General features: G+C 39.9%; 3 protein-coding genes across 3 annotated transcripts in view; 1 reads left to right on the forward strand and 2 right to left on the reverse strand.

Moving 5' to 3' along the window:
* abi1a (abl-interactor 1a) overlaps positions 1-2,111 on the reverse strand; it is a 49,435-nt gene extending 47,324 nt beyond the window's left edge. Inside the window, 1 exon segment of the mRNA XM_071895432.2 lies at positions 1,926-2,111. Within this exon segment, the coding sequence (XP_071751533.2) occupies positions 1,926-2,042 (117 nt within the window). The 5' untranslated portion in view covers positions 2,043-2,111.
* Positions 2,112-3,979: 1,868 nt separating this feature from the next.
* acbd5a (acyl-CoA binding domain containing 5a) lies at positions 3,980-14,056 on the forward strand. The gene is made up of 13 exons (XM_071895480.2): positions 3,980-4,091; positions 4,424-4,546; positions 5,521-5,641; positions 6,775-6,847; positions 7,385-7,502; positions 8,062-8,310; positions 8,416-8,613; positions 9,786-9,880; positions 10,055-10,280; positions 10,998-11,200; positions 11,949-12,008; positions 12,314-12,423; positions 12,534-14,056. The coding sequence occupies exons 2-13, from the start codon at positions 4,456-4,458 to the stop codon at positions 12,544-12,546; spliced, it is 1,557 nt and encodes a 518-aa protein (XP_071751581.2). The 5' UTR covers positions 3,980-4,091; positions 4,424-4,455; the 3' UTR covers positions 12,547-14,056.
* Positions 14,057-15,131: 1,075 nt separating this feature from the next.
* On the reverse strand, positions 15,132-21,621 carry mastl (microtubule associated serine/threonine kinase-like). Its single transcript, XM_071895504.2, has 10 exons — positions 21,482-21,621; positions 20,921-21,009; positions 20,622-20,728; positions 20,355-20,514; positions 20,076-20,224; positions 18,863-19,837; positions 17,940-18,081; positions 16,591-16,704; positions 16,096-16,197; positions 15,132-15,289 (listed from the first exon to the last, which is right to left on the reverse strand). The coding sequence occupies exons 1-10, from the start codon at positions 21,616-21,618 to the stop codon at positions 15,132-15,134; spliced, it is 2,133 nt and encodes a 710-aa protein (XP_071751605.2). The 5' UTR covers positions 21,619-21,621.
* Between the last annotated feature and the right edge of the window lie 740 nt (positions 21,622-22,361).

The raw sequence follows: 22,361 nt of genomic DNA on the forward strand, positions 1-22,361 counted from the left end.
ATGTGGTAACGGCAGCTGATCCAAGTTTGATCAAAATTTGTTTTGGCTCTCCTGTAAAATCTACTATAACGCACTTACGCCCCTTTGGCTCCAAGCCCTCGTTACTGTGCCATTTTGGGAAATCTATTCATTGTGGGTCTGTCTGATATCACAGTGAGAAAACTCTGGACTATAATTCATACTTAGCCTTGTATATTCACACAAAATTATGGGGCAGAATGCTTGGAATATATGTAGTGATATTTTAACTATACATAAATATATTCAGCTCCACGATGTACATTGTTGCTTCACTGTAGCTGAAGTATAATGATGAATAGCCACATTGACAAACAGCCACATCCCACAGCTTTAGATCTGACTTCAAAAAGCAGCGGGGGGGGAAACTGCTTCATCCACTTCACTTAGGCTTAGACACAGCGCTTCCTCAGATGGCAAGAACCCTGTCAAGGAGAACGAGACAGTTTCTGTGTCTGTGTATAATTGGCACAAAGCTTCAGAGGCCTTGCCTTACACAGCCGAAATCATCTGAGGACGAGGAAGAGAACTGCCCAGAAAACTAAATTACAGGGAGTCCTGGTCCTGGGGGAGGACAGCTGGAATGGACACACCCTCTCCGGCTGATATGGTGGGCTGTCTTCCTGCTCCGTGGCCAGAAATATGTTTTCTCACCACGGCCTGTCACTCGCATATTCTTTCCAAAGGCAGATCCTGAGTTTTCCAGTAGGATTTCTGCAGCTATCATCTCACCAGTAACCAAAATAAAAAGGACATCTACGGTCATCTGGCACTGATCAACTATGGGAACAATTTCATTTTGACGTTTACATCAAAATACTGTCAAAACATAATTCTAAGGCAGGAGCAAGTCATTTAAAAAAACATTAATGAACAGTAAATTAGCTGATACTTCCAAAAAACATCAACTTAGAGCTGAATCAGAAGCATTAAAGCTGAATTCAAGCAGTCCCATATAGCAGATTAAACCAGGTTCAGTTCCCATGAATAAATTGGGGTGGGGGGGGGGGAAATCAAAGTCTCCAACCTTTATTGACCAAGTAACAATAGCATTACATTTTCTCTCCCTTACTTACAAGCCTGTAAAGCCAAATCTGAGTCAAGCTTTCTTTTCCAAGTATGACAACAGCTTGTATCTCCATCAAGTATGACTTGGTCCAAAAAAAAAAAAAACTATTAAATGATATACAGCCCTTCTATAGAGTCCCATGCTTATAATAAATGGCGTTAGAGTTGTTAAGAAATATTGGGCAGCATCAATAAAAGCCATAAGCTGACTTGAGCTGAATACATTAGAAGTCACTCTAATATTCCTATAATATTCCTATAGGGATTTTAAAGTGAGTCTGTGGTATCCAATAGTGAGTTTAATGACTTTAGCACACTTTATGGTGTTTTACCGCCTATTATATCACTATAATATTCCTATAGAGACTTGTAGTTTTGATGTGACATATGTATAGTTTCCTTCTAAAAATGTATTGTAGTTCTTTCTCGTTGGGGAAACTTTCCTGCCAATGAAATGTAAACATTTTAACGGCTCAAACATGTTCAACAACCTACTGTAAAACATATATATAGGCCCTTATCAGCAGTGAGTGTGAAAGCAGTTTTGACCCGAGACTATATATTTTTTTAAAAGTAGACACACCCTCTGTGTAAACGAACTAAATGTAATCAATTATGTGATCAGTCCGGTTCAGATACAAGCTGGACTGCAGTAAAGCTCCATCTTCTTATTTCACCGCTAGAATAAAAGCTCTTTGGGCGGAGAGGATATAATTTCAACAACCATGTCCAGTTTCTTTCTCCACATTTCCTGTCCCAACCGTTCACCCACCAGGCTTCACGACAAAGGAGGTGATGATATATTAAAAGCGTGGAAAGAGATTTAGCCGCTCTCTTACCTGGACATAATTGTTCTCGCAGTAGTCTGCTACTCTGGTGAGGTTTTGGTAACTCTCTACGAGCGCTCTTTTGCCGGCCGGGATCTCTTCCTCTAACAGCATTTGTAGCTCTGCCATCTTACATCTCTCCGCAGAGCCTCCCTTCCCTTCGCCTTTTCCCTTTGATTGAAACAACCACCAGCTCCGCTCTGCCTCGCAGAAAAAAACTATTGTGGGATTCCTGCCCTCGCTCCGGCTCCGGCGCCGAAGATCGTCTATGTTTGGGAAGAGGAATCACTCAATAGATGAGGGGGGGTACTGGGCTATAGCTTCCGGTCTCCAAGCATGCGCGCTCCAGCTTTTTTATTCATTTTTTCCCCCCTACTTTATTCACATTTTGAATGTGCCGTTTACATCTATAACTGGAACATCTTACTTAGCCCATTACAGTAGTAAAAGTTTACAATTTCAAAAAGTAAAAAAAAAATATAGGCTACTATTATCTGTAATGCAAGCATTGTAGCCTATTTTATTGTATTGTTTTATTGTATGTCATTGTGTGTTTTGTTGTATTGTTTTGTATTGTTTTATTTGTTTTATATTGTTTAATTGTATTTATTGTATCTCATTTAATTTTTTTCTGTTCAGCACTTTGTAAACTCCTGTTTTTGAAAAGTGCTTCACAAATAAAGTGTATTATTACTTTCTTATTAGTATTATATTGTTATTATTACAAGTTAATAAATTAACTATACATATACATATATATATATATATACATGAAAATATATACATGAAAATTGAAATAAATGAATACAATATAAAATAAAATAATATAAAATGAAATAAAACAAGCAAGATAAAATAAAAAAAATAGCTATTCGATAGTTAGGGGATTATTCTTTCATTATAATGAAAAACAAAAAAAGTTAGCTGCCTTTGAATGAACTCTGTAATGAGAATCCCCTAACATACATTCTCCTGCTACTCATGATGATGTCATGACAGTAGAAAAAGTATCTTCCGGGTTGATAAAGTGACAGTAGTGCAGTCTATTTGAAATTATTTCAACAAGGTAACTTTTTGCACATTTTATTGTGCTACAAAATTAGTTTAAAATGTATTTATTGAGAATTCAAAAAAACTACTCACAAAAACATAAACTCAAACAAATAAGGGATTCCAGATCTTGCCCCCTTTCAATCTAATGTGAAAATGAATAAGGGTGTAAAATGATTGACTTTAATTACATCCAATGCTACTATTGACTTTTGCTTTTGAGGATTTGTATTTGTTCCTCTATTATACATTGTTTTATTTATTGAGGTGGATTCTAATGGGGTTTTGAAGCTGAAATGAAAAAAATAAAATAAAGGATCTCTAGCCATACTTAGCATTCCAGCATTTTGTGACTTTATGACACAAGAATAACACATCCACACCATGGTTGCTAGCAAAATATTTATTAAAAAATCAGTAACATTTGACGAAATGACATTTCTACTTACATTATTTCACCTATTTTAAGATCTGAACGATTGGGAAAGAGGATCCAAAAATCCCATTCATATTTGCTATAGGCAAAAAAAAAAAACTGGATCTGGATGGAACCCGAAAGCACTGAAATGACGACAACACTTGAGCGGAAAACAGGAGACTCTGGTCTGACGATGAGATTTGTGGTACCCGGTTCTAGAGGCAGAGTGAGAGCTCTTGCTTATCACCCACCCCCACTTGGGAAAAAAAAAAGAAAAACACAGAACAAAACCACTGGAGCCTGACTAGAGGATGCTGGGATATGTAGTCTTACACTATACAGTGGATACAGTGAATACATCGTATGAATCCGTGACGACAGTGAAACATTGTAACATCACCTTTGATATGTTTAACTCTCTACACTTTTCTCGGTTTATTTGCTTAATATTCTTTATGAAAAAATACCGCGGTCAACTCTGTATAAGCAGCTTACTGTACTTGAAACTACATTTCCACTAAGCCGTCTACAGGTGGAGCATTGTGGGGCGTGTAGGAAGTAGGTGGTCGCTCAAAGTCCCCATCTTTCCAGTCAAAAACTACAACTCCCTCCGCACACTCCGCCTGGCGTTATTCTTCTGTTCATGGCGTCTGTTCGTGAGCAAAAGACAGGTCGCCTTCTTACAAGCAGATAGGCCAGACTATTTCATGGTAAGTGCCTGCTATTTTACAGCTTTTTGGTGGATAATTAATCAGTATAGATGGTATTAACCATAAATATTTGGTTAGTTAGAGGCATGTCGCATACTAAACGGAGTGCCCTAGATACATAAACGACACAGCCTCCTCCTACTGGTGGCTTTCTCAAAGAAGTATGTTTTTTTTTTGTTTTGTCATAACAAGGATATCGCAAGACATGGCGTTGCAAAGTGTGATTTTATTTCCTGATATCAGCAAACATTATAAAGAAATGTCTGTGTAGAAATCAGTGTCACAACACTTCTGCCCGTCTCTCATATTGCAGTTGTGTGTTTATTTTCCAGGTTTTCTAGGCTAATTGTCCATCTTGAGTGACATGATGGAGTGTGTCAGTGTGGATGAAGGGCGCGTGACGGAGGTGAGGTTTGAAGCAGCCGTCAAAGTGATCAAGAGTTTACCTCCAGACGGTGAGTAGTATAGCTACCGGTCTGCAGCTTTAATCCAGCTTTACCAGTTTACACCAGGGCTTTGAATCCATCCTGTGTTCAGAGTGAGTTGTGTTACAGGTTTGGCACCTATAGGTGCAAGGTGCAGCAGCTTGGTTAGCATTGCATCTTTGTGTGAATTAACAGGCTTAACCCACTTTGCAAGCAGCACAGACTTGCTTCTACCACTTAATGCAATAATGCAATATACATTATCTTTTGACAATCCATCTAATATTCTTTCTAATAATTCTAATAACTCTAGTCTCAAATCCTTCATATTTTTGTTGTTGATTATAATTTTGTTGTTCTGCAGAAAGACTTAACAAATGACCAGAGTGACCAAGTCAACTTTGCTGGAGTCCCAAGTCAGTCTCAAGTCTTGAGGCACAAGTCACAAGTTTAAATGTAGATTGCAGAGTCAAGTCAAGTCCATGTCATTAATGTCAAGTCTCAAGTCTAAATGTAGAACACCAAGTCAAGTCGGAACAAATCAAGAGTCCAGTATCAATTTAATAACAAAATCTAACAAATATTTAGTCCTATAACAGTCCTAGATAACAAAATATCTAGGACTTTTCAATGCAATATGGTTTTAATAGGATAAAAACTTGGTAAGAGCATCATGAGTTTGATTTCTATAATCAGTTTCAGCTTCAATAAATTCAATCATTCCATACAAATTCAGAAAACAGAATTTCAATTCAGTCGTCTGCTGGAACAAATCTCATCACTTTCAATCTAAGTCATTTACACAAACACAAGATCTTTTGTCAAGACTTTAGAAACATTTTCTCGTCATCAAAGTACAAGTCAAAGTCAAGTCCCAAGTCACCAGAATCCAAGTCTCAAGTATTCTCTTCATTCATGAAGTCATGTCTCAAGCAATTAAAACTGTGACTAATAAAAAGAAAATTGCAATTCCTTATTTAATGCTTTAATTTTCTTTCGCTCAGGTTCTTTTCAGCCATCCAATGACATGATGCTCAAATTCTACAGTTACTACAAGCAAGCCACACTGGGCCCCTGCAACATCCCCCGGCCCGGCTTCTGGGACGCTGTTGGAAAAGCTAAATGGTAATGGAAAATGGAAACGCATAGTCTATCAACCAGTTTTTATTTAAATGCACACAGGGTTCCTACACAGGTCTGGAGAGTCTGGAAATGTATGGAAAATTAATTTGGTAATATCCAGATATTGATAAGTTTGGAAATTGCACAAAGAAGTTACAGAAAAATATTGTTGTACTCTCCTACACATTTTCTGTGTTTTTACATCTCTTTCATCTCATATATTCTGATATTTGTCGCTTTGAAGAATAATTTTCATGCATAGAGTAATATGGCATAGTAAGTAGGGGCAAGACAACAATCTGCACAAGTCATATTAATCTCTCTCTCTCTCATATCTTCATGGCAATTCAAGAAACTAAAGTCTGGAAAAAGAGAGGAACTTAGAACTGAAACTGCGTAGGAACGGCCCAGCATGCTGCTTTTGCATAACAGGACAGGCAGAGTTAAATTCTGCTCTCTGGATTTGCTTTTGAACGTTACTCCTGCCCTCTAGTCTCAGGTTATGTTAATGTTCAGTGATCTCTGGACTTGTGCACGGTGAAATGTGACTTGGAATGTAACCTCTTACCCACTTAGCTCGGTAACTTTTCTCATGTTTCAGTAACACCGGAGAACGAGTGGAAAATGTCACGAAATTGCAAAAGCAGTTATTTTAGGAAGAGCACTAGTTATTAATGATCTGGTTATGATTTAGATTCAGTCAGTCACTGCAATCCCCCCCCCCCCCGCAGGGTGCCTGGTGTTTTTTTTAACTCTATTTAGGTTTAGACCTTCGACCCTTAACAAACAATGACACACTGACCTCAAATAAACTCACACTGTTGACAAAGCTGCAAGCTGGAATGCAAGTGTTTAAAACTTTTAAATTTAAATTTTATTGCAGATTTTGATGACGATTTGATGACAAGATTTACAAATCAGACAGTCTGACATAAAGAAAACTAAGTAAATAAAAAATATATAAATAAGCAAAGAAAAAGACAAAGCAGCAGGGGAAAGGATGCAGAATACACAGCACACAGTCAGATTTCATTTTCATATTTCAGTATTTCAGTTCAAAACTGATTTTGATGAACTAGATTCCCACTTGATAAAATAATACAATGCAATGTTTTTTTTTATTATCATTTGTTTAGGGATGCGTGGAATTCTCTTGGAGAAATGCCAAAGGAAGAAGCGATGACTGCCTATGTTGACGAAATGAAGCTGGTATGTTTTTTTTTTCTCTCTCGATAATTTTACTTTTAGTGCAGATAGAAGGCATAGCAATTTGATTTCAAAGTGGAAACTATTTTGTTCTGGTTTGTACACTAGCAGTCAAAAGTTTGGACACACCACATTTTTCTTTATTTTTACTATTTTCCACATTTTAGAATAATAGTAAAGACATCAAAACTATGAAATAACACAAAGGGAATTATGCAGTGACCAAAAAACGTGTTAAACAAATCAAAACTATCTTATATTTTAGATTCTTTAAAGTAGCCGCCCTTTGCCTTGATGGAAAGGCAAAGGCTTTGGAGAGAAATTCATACATAGGATCAACTTCACTATTTATATTTGTGTAAGAAACAAATTTCAAGCATTTAAGCATAAGCCTTTAGATCAAAGTGGCTTTAAGAGAATGAAAAACATTGTATTCAATCAGGTGTGTCCAAACTTTTGGCTGGTAGTGTATATTGATTAGGACTTTGAGATGAGATAATATCCTTGAATCTAACTGACTTTACTGTATTCGTTGTGTAGATCCTGGAGGGCATGCCCATCACAGACGAGGTGGAGGAGCTCTTGCGGGTCCTCGGTCCGTTCTATGAGCTGGTGGACGAGAAGAAAAAGATCAGTCAGATATCAGACCTGAGCGCAGGTACGTTCACCTACCAGGTGGACCTCACCCGTCATTTACTTTCTTTGAAATGTCGAGTATGTGGAGCTTAACCTTCTTTAATTTGCCTCTCATCATACGCTCAGCCCGTTTGACAAAGTTTGCTAGGCAACTTGACGGCAAGTACATCACTGTGTGTGAATCCCTACACGGTTTCCTTTTGTCTGGTGACGTAGCTTAGCACACGCTTTGTCTGCTGCTGTAGTTCAGATGCTTTTAGTTCTCAGTAGAAGACCAATTTCGGATGCTAAATTAGCGGAATAGAGAATGTGGTTGCGATTCAATTTCATTTGACACAGATAAATCCGAGCTTTATCTGTGTCAAGGCACTGAAAACACTTCTGCTTTATTCGCTGTTCCTAAACTGCGTGAGCATTTTGGTCAGCTCAAAACAGTTCTCCATTTAGCTGATATAGTGATAATAAATTGTGGTGATTCTCATAAACGCTGACAGTATATTGTAGTTTCCATTTGATTCTGATATAAAGAAAGTATAATTAGCCTTACCCTTAAAGGAAGTAATTCCCGTCTTGCCGCGCAGGGTTTGGGTCGTTGCTGTCATCGATGCCGTCAAAGAGCGTCACCAAGAGCATCGTCAGGAGCATGGAGCTGAACGGCACTCTGGAGAGCCGGCCGGCCAGGATCACAACACACGAAAAGCTCCTGGAACTGAGGGACAAGGAGGAGGAAGAGGAGGAGGAGGAGGAGGAGGAAGAGGAGAAGGAAGAAGAGGATGATGAGGAGGAGGAGGAAGAGGAAGAAGAAGTTGTGATAAGGGACATCAAAAAAGGTAGTGAAGTACAAAAAATGTTGAAATAACAATAAGGAAATGATGTGGGTGTCATAAAAAGGCCAGCAGAAGAACATTTTCATCGTTTTTTGAATTTTACTCCAGACAAGAAAGCAGCCGCGTCTCTGCCGAAGAAGAAGGGTTCGGCGCGGAGACCCAAAGTGCCGCTGTCCAACGGTAAAGTGGCCAATGGGGTCGCCCACCTGACCAATGGGAGTCACTCCAAGGCCTCCCTGAACAGCGACGACGCCCAGGACGGCCCGCTCGGCTCCAGTGAGCCGCAGCTCAACGGCCACCACATAGGTGAGAAACACAATATACTGCGCTTTCTGCTTTGAGTCATGCTTTGATCTTGCATGTGGGGATTCCTGTTCAATGATCAATGTCACAAGATGTCTATGAAATGCTTCAAAATGGTTACTGAGGACTCTGTACTGTAGATTACCACCTCGCCCACTCTGGCTGCCTGTGTGTCCTTGACCATGTGATCAGATAATCTGCTAAGCTTTATTCCCAGAGCCGCAGCAACTCAGCGGTTTTTCCCCAGGAACGACAACTGAATCTTAAAGACCCCATGAAACGGCATCTTTGCTTCCTGGATTTGATGCATTTCCTGTTGAAACAGGATGTCGGGGGCGGGACATATTGCAGAGAGGGATTGTTCAAAAGTGTAAACCAATGGAATATGAGTCAGAGAGAGAAAGGTGCAGGGGCGGGACTGATCAAAAATCTGATGGTTGTATTGGTTAGAAATTAAAAATTACGCCTACTAGTGCAGCATGAGGTCACCATGAACGACACCAGGAAAGCAATGGGAGTTCATTTCATGGGGACTTGAAAACTTAACACATCAGCTGGTCCAGGGACAGTTTTAATGGTGTAAATTAATGGTTCTGTTGAAGTAGCATGGAGAGCCCCAAACTAGGCCTGTGGTGATGTGAAAATTTCATATTTTTATTTTGGCCAAAATTATCTTGATATACAAAATTATCCTGACAATTATAAGATGAAAACCTTAAAACCAGTACTGTAATATGCTTCAATTACTTAAAAACTAACTTATCATATCAATCACAAGACATTTCTCCTTTTTAAACACATTTTAATGTAAGACTGTAGAATATATATGTAAAATATTTATGTAGATTATTGACTTTTTGCGTTTGTTATTCAGCCTCCCAACAAGTCGGCGGTTATCGCAGTTGTCACGGTAATAAACATTAGGGCCGGTGTCATAACCGTTATTGTATTTACTGCGATATATAGCAATACCGATTATTGTCCCATCCCTACCACAAACTAAGTAAAAACTGCCCCTCCTCCATATCAGTCTGTTGATTACAATATAGACGAGCATTCAGAAGATCATCAGCAATAAGTATCGAGTGGAATAGAGAGAATTTCTAAAATAATTTATCTGAAGAAAGGGAAGTCTGATGTTTTTTGGGATGTTGTGTCTTTTGTACCGACCATAGATCCCAGTGGGGAAGTGTCCGGTCCCAATCACCTGGCCAGCGACTCGGACAGTGAAGTCTACTGCGACTCTGTGGACCAGTTTGGCCAGGAAGAGGCGAGTCACACACACAGTTAACTTAAACCCACTGTGAAACCAACTGGCACGGATAGGGATTGTGTTACGTACAGCGGTGATATCACATCGCTTATTACTGATGAGTAAGCTGAAATTGAGCATCCGCGTTATCTGCTGCCGTCTCAAATATATTTCGATGTGCGTCTCCTGCAGAGCTCGGAGCATAACCGCTCCATGGACGACCTGGACGAAGAGGAGAACCAGGTCCTGCAGCCTCTGGAGGAGCCTCAGGCGCTGAAGGAGAACCAGGAGGATCTTCACGCTCCGCCAGAGGGCGTCCGCTGCGGAGGAGAGGATGGAGAGACCGGGGGGACCATCTCTCGGAGGCAGAGGCTGAACGCAGACATGCCAGACGGCTCCTTGGTCAGGAGAGGAAGAGGTAAGGTTACTTACTGTGCGTTCACACTGTGAGCAGCTTGGCTGATGTGTGGCTCTATTCTTCTGCCAGAGCCTCTGATTGCATCTATGTTGCAGCCTCAGCAAAAAAAAAACAGGCAAATCATGTATTTTTGCTGCTTTGGTATTGGCTTTTCATAACGTTACATCATTTTGATGAGTTCGCATGGCTAGTAAGTGTTAATTGGGTAGCATTAATCAAAAATAAACAAAAAAAACTTAGCTTACCATCGACCCCAACAATGGATGCAACCGTTCTCCAAGCATCGTTTTTAACATTTATTCCTGTAGTCTTTCAAATATAAGTTGTACAGAACTGGGACGCTTTGAACTGCTGTAATTAACTTTTCATCTATTTTGCACTTGGAAGAAATACTGTTCATGAATCATGAGACATAAGAAAAGTTTTTACTTTTTTTGGCTGACAAGCTTCCCTGGTGGCTCAGGTGCAAAGGAAATGAATGGACTTTTATGGGATCAATAAAGTGTCTAAAAGATTTTGAGCTTGTAAAAAAATTACAGCTACAATTGCAAGCTCAAAATCTTTTAGACCCTTTATTGATCCCGTAGACTTTCAGTGACTTGTTGATCGTGTTGCTTGCAGTGTCAACGCACTGTTAGTGAGTTAGACGAATCATCCTAATAGTCTTGTATTTACCTTTTGCTCTTCTACTATCAAATTTCTGTGTCTGTGTTTCAGGCTCCAGGTCTTCTGGCCTGGGCTCTGGGGCCGCGGGGCCCATGCAGGGCGGGGGGGACGGGGACGGGGAGCGCTGGGGAGGAGCGGTAACACCCGGAGGGAGTCTGAACGAGCAGATCGTGGTGGCGCTGGCCAGACTGCAGGAGGACATGCAGAGCGTCCTGGAGAGGCTGCACACCCTGGAGGCTCTTACTGCCACCCAGGTCAGACCCGTCCTGCCTGTCACTGCCTTCTGAAGGAGGAGGGGCATGAGCAAGTTGTTTGTTTGTTCACTGTGCAGAGGATGGATACACAGTTGCTCACCTGAAATAGCTCCAAAAATAAACCTAGCTACATCAGCTATATTGAGTTAATGATTAATTTTTTTAATGTAATAATCTACAGGCCATATAATAAACATTATTAATAACTTTTTATTAGCCAGTCTTGTTTGGATAATGCTAGTCACCTACTATCTTTTAGCATAGTGTATGCTAAAATGTTAGCATGAAGCACTGGCACAAGCAATAAACTGGAAACACATGGATAAGTGAATGTGTGTAGCTCCCTGATCAACAAATAGAGAAAATGTCTAAATGTTGCAAATGCAGTCCACACTAATGCAGTGGTGATCATTTTTCTAATACACAGTTGAAGAGCTGCTGCAGCAAATGTATTTTCATTGACCATAATATTATATTTGTGGACTCAATTCTAAATTGAATCAATACGATATGACTAAAATCTGACTAAATTGAAAGTTCATTTTAAGTTCATAGAGGCATTTAAGCAGAGAAGCTAATGTGGCTGAATTTTGGCAAAGTAAATGACTTTTTCAGAAGAACTGACACTGGCCCACACTTTATTCTAATTCTAATGTTGATCTTTAGCATTTAGACTGTATCTTGCTGGTGAGTGCCTCTTCCTTTGACAAAAGTAACCTTTTCTTTTCCTATTTCATACTTTCTCCAGGCAAGATCAATGGCTCTGTCTCCAACTTTCGCATCACCCCCACGGAATAAGAGCAGCAAGGTGAACAGTTCAAAAGACATTGCACTGATATTTTTTGTTGTTTGTTTAATTTGGACGATGCTCATGATAGACTGATATCGCCCTTTGTATCGTTCACCAAAAACCTGTCTCTCAGCTAAATGAAACTTGCATGCACACAGGGGGGAACTACAATGATTCAATTTTTTTTTTTGGAACAAATAGATTATGAGGCAAAGTGTTTCTTTGTTTTTAAACACGTTTTTCCACTATGGTAAGCCTCAGTTTTATTTGAAATAATGTTGATCGGCCTTTTTATGCGTTCTTTTTCTTTTTTTATTTCCCAGAAACCAACCTGGTGGCCTTTTGACATTTCTCCCAGCACTTTGGCCTTTGCTGTTATATGGCCATTTGTGGTGCAGTGGCTTATCCGCCTGTACCTTCAGCGGAGGAGAAGGTACTTCAGTACTACAGAAAACCTTGAATATGAAATCCAGCATCACTGTTGAAGATATTTCAAACATGCAGTACCTTATTCAACATGTGTTTTTTTAACCCTCTTTACAGACGGATCAACTGAAATTGCTCGGACCCAAACACCCACGGCATAGACCACCAAGAAGAGTCCCTAAATGTCTGGCTGGGTAGCTAATGGCTGTAACTCCCCTCTGCTTAGACCCACACAACTCAGTAATTCGCTTTTGCACTATGAAGATGGCACCAAGAGCAGTGAGTGAGAAGAAGACAGCTCACACGTCTCTAGTACTGTGGATGTGGAATCAAAGATATATATGAATGTATCGGCTCGCGGCCTATAATTCTACAAACTTTTCAAGATGATACTGTACTGGATTACTATTTTCCTTTCTCTGAAAGAAATGGTTTATTTGTGTTGAGAGGGAAAACTTCTGGTTGGAGCATTGCCAACGTGTTCATAGACCAATTACAGTAGCTTCTCTTTCTGTTATTTCCATAATTAAGGCTTTATTGCACATAAAATGGGCCTAATATTTTGTTCTTTGAAGCATAATGCTTGATGTGGTTATAAATTGTCACAACAATTCACTTTCGTTAGTTGCCCAGGCAATGCTGCTAAAATGTTGTGATAACTGTAGTTTAGAGAGGATTGAATGTAATAATATATTGTTTCAGATATTCTTTTAATTCTGAAAATAATTTAATCTAATATTTATTGCTTTTAGCAACAGTTAAAATGAAGGTATCGCCAGATATTAGCTGTGTAATTGAGGTTTATGTTTTAAGTGTCCGCTAAATGTTGTGATATAGGTTAGACGAGGTTCCTGATTGGTTCTAATCACCCGACTTGCTGCATATCAGCCCATGCTTTACTTCACTGTGGTCTGATTCAACATCATCGTTTTCCAAATGGAAAAGTGCCTCAACATCGTAAGGTACATTCATAGGCGGCATTACTGTTTAGTTCACAGTTCACACATCTTCACATACTGTAGCGTACCCGTTCCACTGTTGGGACCAAATTAAGACACAAATCATGCTAACCAGTGAGCCGTGATTGGGTGGGAAATCCCCATCCGACAGTCACAACCTTAGCTATACCGAGTGTAGCCTTATAGTTCCCACTTTGCTCTCTAATTAAAGCGTCACACCTATCACTGTATATCCCGTTTACTCTCTCACGTTTTTGTATGTCGTCTAATTTTCATGTTTAATGTAGTGACATGTATGTGAGGACATTGTGGAACTTAAACACTGATTTTGTCCGACTGACGGTAGTGATGTATGGTTTATAAAGTGTGTTCAAATATTGCAAAGCAGTGAGAAATATATAAATTGTATACAACAGCTGTACAGTTCAGATAATGATTAAAATGCAATATTTTAATTGCATTCCCATATATTAATATAGAGTACAATGTATATCATATTTAACGAGGTTTGCGTCTGCAATAGCACTAATCTTTCCAGAGCCATTATGTTTTATTGAATAATAGTTTACCTTTCTACTGAAATGGAGTAAGGCTTTCTCAACCTTTCTGCCTTTGGGCAGAGTGGTGTTCGCATGTGATTGATAATCTAAGCCTCAAATAAAGTTTTCATAAAGAATAAAGTTTGATTTGTCTGGAGATTAATTGCCAAATACTCTTCTAACATGCATAATGGAACTGAATGATTTTTGTTGGCTTATTTTATGTGTAGGAAAGAGACACCAAGTACATGATCATGTTACAAACATAAATTTTATTTGTAATTTTTTTCTTAGAGTGAACAAGATAAAATTTCACACAGCAATAGGAGCCTTTAGTGAACTTATCTAAAAAAAAAGAACAAGTAGTGTGGGGAAACAGGATATCAAACATCGATAATAACAATAACAAATGGAAATCACATAAAAGCAGCAAAACAGTGCGGGTAGAATACAAAGTACCCATTCTGTTCTTAAAAAGAGGACAGTGCATGTAATAAACAAGATTTACACATAAAATACATTAATGAATATATTATCAAAGTCTTTTCAGCAGTATTATAGCCCTAAAAGAAAAATGCAGGAGGCCCGCCCCCCCAGTCTGCTGGCAGCAGGGCAACAACACAATGATGAATAGTGCAGCAAAAATGGAGGAAAACATGAAAAGTTAACACCAGGTAGTAAGTGTGGCATTGATCAGGTTCTTGCCAGTTACATTAACACACGGTTATTTTGTTTGATCAATATAACACCATAGCAACAAGGAAAATAAAGGCAATTAAATGGCAAAACGGTAGCAAATAGTGTTTCACTGTTAGAACAGCCTCATTACAGAGACATAACTATATAATATGGTAATATTTCAGTAAGGAAGAAGAAAAAAACAACTACAACACTTTCTAGCCTGTAAACCTTCATATGAGTTAATGAGAAGTCAACCTGAAAAGTTAGTCAACCAAATGCCAGACTCAGGCTTTATTCTGGCTCTCATTACTGATAATCGAACAGGTAAAATCTTAAAAGTCACAACCCTGGACAGAGAAAAACAGGGTCTGCATCACCGTAATATATGTGTCAGAGGTATTATTTTTAGATGAGGTTATGAAGGATGAAAGCAAGTGAGTCACACTTCAACAGACACTTCATCAACAGCCAGTATTCACTGACTGTTGCTCTAATAGAAACGCTCTCCCACAAGTGAAGTATTTGTTTGTTTGACTCTACAGACTGAAGCCAGACACAGTGAGGTGCTGAGCGTTGTTTCTCGCCTCGAAATACGAGGTGTCGGTCTCATCCTCCGGCTCGGGTATGAAGGGCATCGGCTGGTTCTGCAGGTCGTCCCAGTCCAAGCCCTCAAACAGAGGGTGGCACCTCAGCTCTGGTGGAGGTTAAGACAAATGATCAGAATGGTAACCCCTTTCAATTAAAAAAAAAAGACTGTCCGCCAATTAGGTTTACCCACAACTTGTGTTAAAAGGGCGGTGTTGACCTTTTATTAAATATCTCATCATGTCGTCCACTAACAATATGATGGAGGTTTCTCCCTGACCTGTCTCTAAAACCTGCAATAAACGCTATTTTAGTTTCACATTTAATTTATTCATTAAATTGTTCAATTATGGTTTTTTTGGGGGGTAAATCTTCATCTAAAGGCCTCAATGAGTCACCCTGCCTTAAGGAGCTGCTAACCCACCTCAACGAATTTCATTAGTCTGGGTTTCAATTCGAGTTTTAGTGTGATGATGCTCTAAATGCTGTTTTAGAGGCTTTTGCCAAGAATAAAAATCTGGGGGAAACATTGAATAGTTGTAATTTTATGGCATGAAAATGGTTAAATTTAAAGAATACCCGCACAAAATATCGGCTATCAGCGACTTGAGTCTAAAAATCTCGGTATCGGCCTTCAAAAAAACATATTGGTCAAAACCTACTCATAAAACCCCTGACCTATTGGTTGACTGATGCAGTGGGGGGTGATTGCTCTCTTACAACATCGTAATTGTTTTGTAATATATGGAGAGTTACAGACTAGTAATTGACACACGTTCATGCCAAAGCAAGAAAACAAAAAGGCACCAAAACAAAAAAGTAGCCCACATGGCAAGCGTTAATATATTTTACTAAAAATAAATGGACACTGCTGATATTGAACAGGCTGAAATCTAAATTATACTGAAGTCTCACCCTTGAGGCCGGCCCGTTTGGTCATGTCCATGGTCAGTAAAATCTCAATGGCGTTCCTGGAATTGTCAGACAGTTCCTCGTCTCCTTCAGGCCAGGGGATATCTAACATGGTTGATAGACAGGAGTTATAAAAAAAAAAAAACATATGTGTAGACATATTTTTTCAATCCTATCATGGTCAATTCAGAAGTTATACAGGAAAGAGTAGAAAGAAAACTGAAGAAGACGATCAGCATCATTTTTGCAATGGTTCCAATTCTGGAAAATGTTCAGGGCATCAAAGTGTGCATGTTGTTACTGTGCGTATAGCAATTTTGGTTCCTTTACACAAATATGAACATAAAAAACAAGCATTAAAACTGTCAAAAGAGGGCTATGGACAGGCAAGTTGACAGTCAAACGCAGGCAGTATGTCAAATATCTCGTCACAGTATTGTGGCAGAGAAGTTCTGAGTTTAACTTTGCATTGCCGCTGCAAAAGCAAACACCACCCACCTCTGTTGAGAATATTCTGGAAGACCAGCTGAGGCGTCTCGTCATTGAAGGGCGGCACACCGGTGAGGAACTCGAAAAGACACACACCTAGCGCCCACCAATCCACCATGAAGTCTGGTCGGGGGATAGGAAACAAAAGTCACATTTCATACAACCGCTGCCTTCCAACAATCAGTTTCCCCACTGATTCCTGTTAGAGTCTGTGCATTAATTCTACTGCGGTGGCAGAAGCAGGGACTAAGTTAGTTAAACATACAAGATGGAAGGATTACATTTATAGGTTCAAATGATTGAAGACAATCATGGGGATTGTTAGGTTTACAGCAATACTTCACTTTGATAGGACATTAACACTTTAACACTTTAGCACGCAAACTTCCATGAGTTCATTAACAGTCAACCACTGATATCTTAATCCATCTCTCTCTCATTATTTTGAAAACAACAATGAAATCTAACACACTTAAACCTTGATCATATTTGTGTCCAGCATTGTACTTTTAAAGAAGTCATTTTGTTTGTCAGTAACTGCTATGATTTATAATTATCAAAATTATCCATTATCAAGTTAAAATCCTCAACAGCAGAGGTGAGTAAATATTGTCAGGTGAGATAGTTTGTCACAGACTGACTGTTCATGAATTCATAGGGCAGCAATCATCACAAAGTGACTTTGTACTACTCACAAGAAATACTGCCCTAAGCACATTAACATTTGAATAGTATGTTCCACAGATGTCTTATTAGATTACTTTTTGCATGTCAGTTGCTGAATGTGAAAAAAAAAAATCCTCAGTACCATAACACATCACTGAATACGCACCAAGATAAGCCCCAAATCTACCCGTTTTTAGAGCAGAAAAATCCCATTTTGTCCATTTAAAAGCATTTCAGCCTCAACAAATCTGATTCCCATACTGCTGTCAATGATGTTAGTTCAATCTTGTAGATATTAAGGACCCCGTTTTCCAACCTTCACAATCACACACAAAAAATACCCTCCATTTTCATTCGGTCAGGCTCAATAGAGTTTGTTCACCAACCCCATCCAAAAGGGCAGAAAACAGTGGGAACAGGGAAATTGGGAAAATCAGCTCATTTCCTCTGGCATATTAGCAAGGCTGGGTGAACATGCATGCTTGCTTGCAAAAACAGCGATATTATTATAAACTTACCACACTGACAACTTCCTGAAACTTAAAGAGAATGCCTGTCACAAAGGCTGCAATGTTGAGCATCCAACATCAGCACCAAAACACATGGTTTGGTTATCTCTTGAAACAAAAGCATTGTGGTTGTTGTTGTTGTTGTTGTTGTTGGAAATTGGCATTCTGACTCCCCTCTCTTACCATGTGGTTTCCCCAGGAGAAGCTCTGGAGCCAGATAGTCGGGGGTTCCTAAAATGGGTGCACCCTCAACAGGCAGCGCACCCCTTCGGACACTCTTCGGAGTCCTGAAGGGAGTATGGGAGGCCGTCATGGGCTGAGGAGTCTGATGTGAGGAGGAACAAAACAAAAGGTAAGGTGTTATCACAAATAACAGAATCAAATAAGTACATGAAATACACCGACTGCATACTATAATATATATTACGGTTCAATCAATGTGGATTTTTGAATGCTGATCTTTAAATTTGACCACTTTCAAGTCCCAAAAATTACAAGGATTCAGTGTTTCCACCAGAATTGTATTCTTGGCAGGATGGAAAAACCTCTGAAACAGCATTTAGACCGTCATGGCACACTAAAGCTCTCCATTTAAACCCAGACTAATGAATTTCTTTTTGATGTTAGCAGCTCTTTAAGGACCCACCACACTGATTAAATGGTAGGGGAAACTCTGGGATACATTATTGCCTTTAAATCAAGAATTAATTTTGAAAAACATTATTGAACAATCTGCAAAGAAAAGGAAATTTCATGGCAGGTTTTACAGACTGTTTTTATGTAGCTGTGGTCAGGGAGGAATCTCCATCATAAAAATATCTGATAAAAGATATTGGCTGATAAAAGCCAATACCAGCCTGATATATTGGTTTAACTCTATAGTAAAACAATTCTAAAACAAGGCCTGTTGGCATTCCTCATTGAAACCAGTGGGTACCATTACCTACAAGCTAATTAGCTAGCTTGCATCTACTAGTACCAACTACTTTGAATGAGGAATGCCACAACAGAATACAAAACCTTCTTCCCCACACTGTGACAAATGTCTGTATAGGGAGAAAAAAAAAAAAAGATTCATATTTAAAATGTATCCTTTTAATGCCTACCTGATAGGGAGTGCTATTAGAACTTCTTTTCTGCACTGGCGTCACAGCAGCAGATACAGTGTGGTAAGAAGCAGACGTGGACACATCCATGTTCTCCACAGATCCCATGCTAAGATGGGAGTTACAGGAGATGTTGGAGCGGTTGATGGAGCTACAGTAGCTGCGGAAAGCGACGGCGTTCCTCGGCTTGAGGAACGAGGGCGACTGGGCGACAGGGAGCCGGTTGAGGAAGGAACACTGAGAATCGCCTCTCCGGACGAAATTACCCAGTTTGGGCGTTTCAGTGCTGACGGCAGTGGGAGTTTGGGGCAGCGAATCAGTAAAGGCCGAGTCTTTGTTTTCCTCCAGTTCCTCAGATGACGTCGAATTCCTGTTTTTGGAACAACGGCTTGGCTTCAGGGACGCTTGGCTGTCGACGGTGATGGATGTTTCATGCAGAGACCCGTCAGAGTCAAGGCTCAAGCTCCTGCAAATCTCACGGTCGTCAGCAGACGGCGATGTGAAACTTGAGTTTGACAGTTCTCTGGTGCCGTCTGCAAAGTCATCCTCTACTGGCTCTTCCAGTTCACAGAGAAGATTTTTGGCCACAACAATAGGACTAGAGCGCTTTGGGACCAGATCTTCCACTAACCCGCTTCCCTCAGTGGAGTGAAGGTGAACGGTGGAAAACGTTCCAGTCAGGCCAGTGTGAAACCTTGCGTCCTCTTCTGGAATCTCATAGCATCTCTTGTACGCGGCATTGCACTTCTTGGCTTGGATCTCCAGCGTCTCTGGGCTTATTTCCACATCTGAAAATGTCCTCTTCACAGATAAAGCCATTGCACTTTGATTCCTGTCCGATATTGGTGTAAGTAAATCATCTTGAGGTATGTAGAGCGGCTGCACTTTGCCAACGTGAGGCCTCTTTCCTGCAGGATTGCCTGGATTAGGCTTTGGAATGGCATCCGAATGTCCTCTGCTGGCCTTAGCAGGGAACTCAAAGTTGTCCGATGCTGCGGGTGCACAGTCCCGGTCCGGCACTTTTTGCTCCGAATTTACCGGTCCTCGCTTTGTTTCAGATGACACCGACTGCCCTCTCCCCTTCCTTTCACCAATATGTTCATTTTCTTTCTAAGGAAGCAAACAAATGAACACTTTAATCACAACATAACTTGCTTTGTAATGAGGTTACAGGTTTACAAAGGTCAAAAGTCATTCTCTACCAGACACTGACCTCCTCACACTCCCACAGCGGACTGACTCCACCTTCAGAGTCAGAAGTGCTGCCTGCACTCATCGTCTCAAACCGCCTTCTGGTCTTCAGCAGTGTGGGAGTCAGATTCTTGGCCAACGCATGTGGGCTAAACACGCCACTGTTGGGTCCTGAGGGAAAAACACAAATAAGCCAAAACTTGCTCCTCAAATAGCCACACCTGATAACCAGTCATTCCACAACAGATAAAAACCTGTAAGACAAGGAGATACAAGTTGTGGGAGATCTAAGATGACATACCCAGTTTCCGAGAGTAGCAAACCGGGGAGTACAGGTGATCTCTCTTCTTCATCAAAGGCGAACAAAAAGAGTTTTTCTTTTGCTCCATTTTGCCACAGGACATGGGACTGTACACAGCTGACGCACTGCTGTGGCGCTTGCCTTTGACACCAGGTGTATTCTGTGTTAGATAAAAAATAAAATAAAATAAAGAGTCATTATGCAATACAAAATATGAAGCATGCAGATTGGGTGTTTATCCATGCAAAATAAGACGCGTTTACTCACGAATCCAAGGGAGCTGATTAAGGAGAGGACTTGGCCAGGGGTGCGGAAGTAATCTTTTTTGGGTTTTGCCAGGGACGGGGTTGTAAGGATATCTACAAGACTCAGTTCTGACAGAAAACACAGAGATAACAGAGGATAAATAACAATACTGGTGGTGGTGGTCATAGTTTTTCCAACATATTAGATTCCATATGTAATTTTGTTTTTGTGTGATATGTGCTTTTACATTTTTAACTCTAGTTTTTATTGTGAAGCACTTTGTTGATTATAAAAGGTGCTATATAAATGAAGTAAAGTACCTCTATCAAGCTTGACTTTGGAAAGGCCGAAGTCTGTCAGCTTGATGTGTCCTTCGTTGGATACAAGCATGTTGTCGGGCTTCAAGTCCCTAAAAAGTTAGGATTCAGATCAATTATGGGTCATGCACTGAATGACACCCAAATATTAACGACTCTAGGTATAGGGCTGGGCAATAATTCAATATTCTCGTTTATTGTCTTTCAGTGGAATCATATAATGATGATATGGTGATTTTGCGATATATCATGACACACAATTCTGCTGTTTAAACTGATGATAACAAGCTAATTTTATTTAAAAACTCTGACAAGATGAGGCATAAAACATTCTAAGGAATATGATTTGAAAATGTCAGTTTTGCTTGACAGCACACCTAATGTTACCATTCATTTGATTACTTTAACGTGATTTTTGCATATGTGAGTCATATCGTGATATATATCGATATCGTAAAAATAACAAACTTATCAGTATCATGATATTGATTTGAACCATATCACCGAGCCCTACTCTAGGTTACACATTAACACTCACGCATTTTTAATTCAGTGTCAAAGTACCTGTGGATGATACCGTGGCGGTGGAGGTAGTCTAAAGCCAGTGCAACTTCTGAAATAAATTTCACAGCCATATCCTGGTCGAAATATCCATAGATGTGAAGGAGAGACTTCACATCTCCGCCAATAAGGTATTCCATCACCTGCGAGCAACAAAATATGAACAATTAACATCACGCTACATAGATAATACCCCAATAAAGTACTTTTAATTTGCTTTAGGTAAGTGTCATTTGAAAAGAGTGTTACCAGATAGATTTTGGAGGCAGACTGAAGGGAGTAGAACAAGTGAACCACAAAGGGGCTTTTGCTCAAAGCCAACGCATCTCTCTCTGCCTTCATCTGCCCCGTCATGTTTTTGTCAACCATGTCTGCTTTATTCATCACCTGAAAAAAAAACACACGAAACAAAACACCATTGTGGAGATTTTAGCTAGAGCTTCAGTAAATTATTCCAATGTTGTGAAAGAATAAACCGACTCACCTTGATGGCATACAGTCGTGAATTGCATTTTTTCCGTGCAAGGTACACCTTGCCAAAAGCTCCTCGGCTGATGGGCTTCAAAACGATGAACTCTTCGATTGAAGGCGGCTTGGGAGTATCGATTGATTTATCGTTTGAACAGGAATAGGACGACACTGCGTGCTTTTCATTCGCATCCATGTTGCTGGTTTGAAAGGAGGGGTCGGGTTGGGTATGTAGCCAGCTATCCCAAAGTAAACATTTGCATGCTAAAACAACACGGTCGGGTTTGTTTTGAAATTTCAAATTCCGCTGCTCCTGTCGTGGGGTCCTGTGACGTCTGTTTTGTCGCACAAGTAACTGCCTGTGCAAAAAACACATGTTCTCGGAGTGCAGTGCAATGAAGTAAATGTAAGCTGT

This window comes from Centroberyx gerrardi, chromosome 22, assembly GCF_048128805.1.
Source record: "Centroberyx gerrardi isolate f3 chromosome 22, fCenGer3.hap1.cur.20231027, whole genome shotgun sequence".
Classification (NCBI taxonomy): domain Eukaryota; kingdom Metazoa; phylum Chordata; class Actinopteri; order Beryciformes; family Berycidae; genus Centroberyx; species Centroberyx gerrardi.

Coding starts and splice junctions, on each gene's coding strand:
- acbd5a (XM_071895480.2), top strand. CDS start 4,456: ATGATGGAGTGTGTCAGTGTGGATGAAGGGCGCGTGACGGAGGTGAGG. Junction 6,848..7,384: donor ATGTTGACGAAATGAAGCTG/GTATGTTTTTTT, acceptor TTCGTTGTGTAG/ATCCTGGAGGGCATGCCCAT. Junction 7,503..8,061: donor GATATCAGACCTGAGCGCAG/GTACGTTCACCT, acceptor CTTGCCGCGCAG/GGTTTGGGTCGTTGCTGTCA.
- mastl (XM_071895504.2), bottom strand. CDS start 21,618: ATGGAATACCTTATTGGCGGAGATGTGAAGTCTCTCCTTCACATCTAT. Junction 19,838..20,075: donor CGCTGTGGGAGTGTGAGGAG/GTCAGTGTCTGG, acceptor GACAACTTTGAG/TTCCCTGCTAAGGCCAGCAG. Junction 15,290..16,095: donor CAAACGGGCCGGCCTCAAGG/GTGAGACTTCAG, acceptor AACCTCCACCAG/AGCTGAGGTGCCACCCTCTG.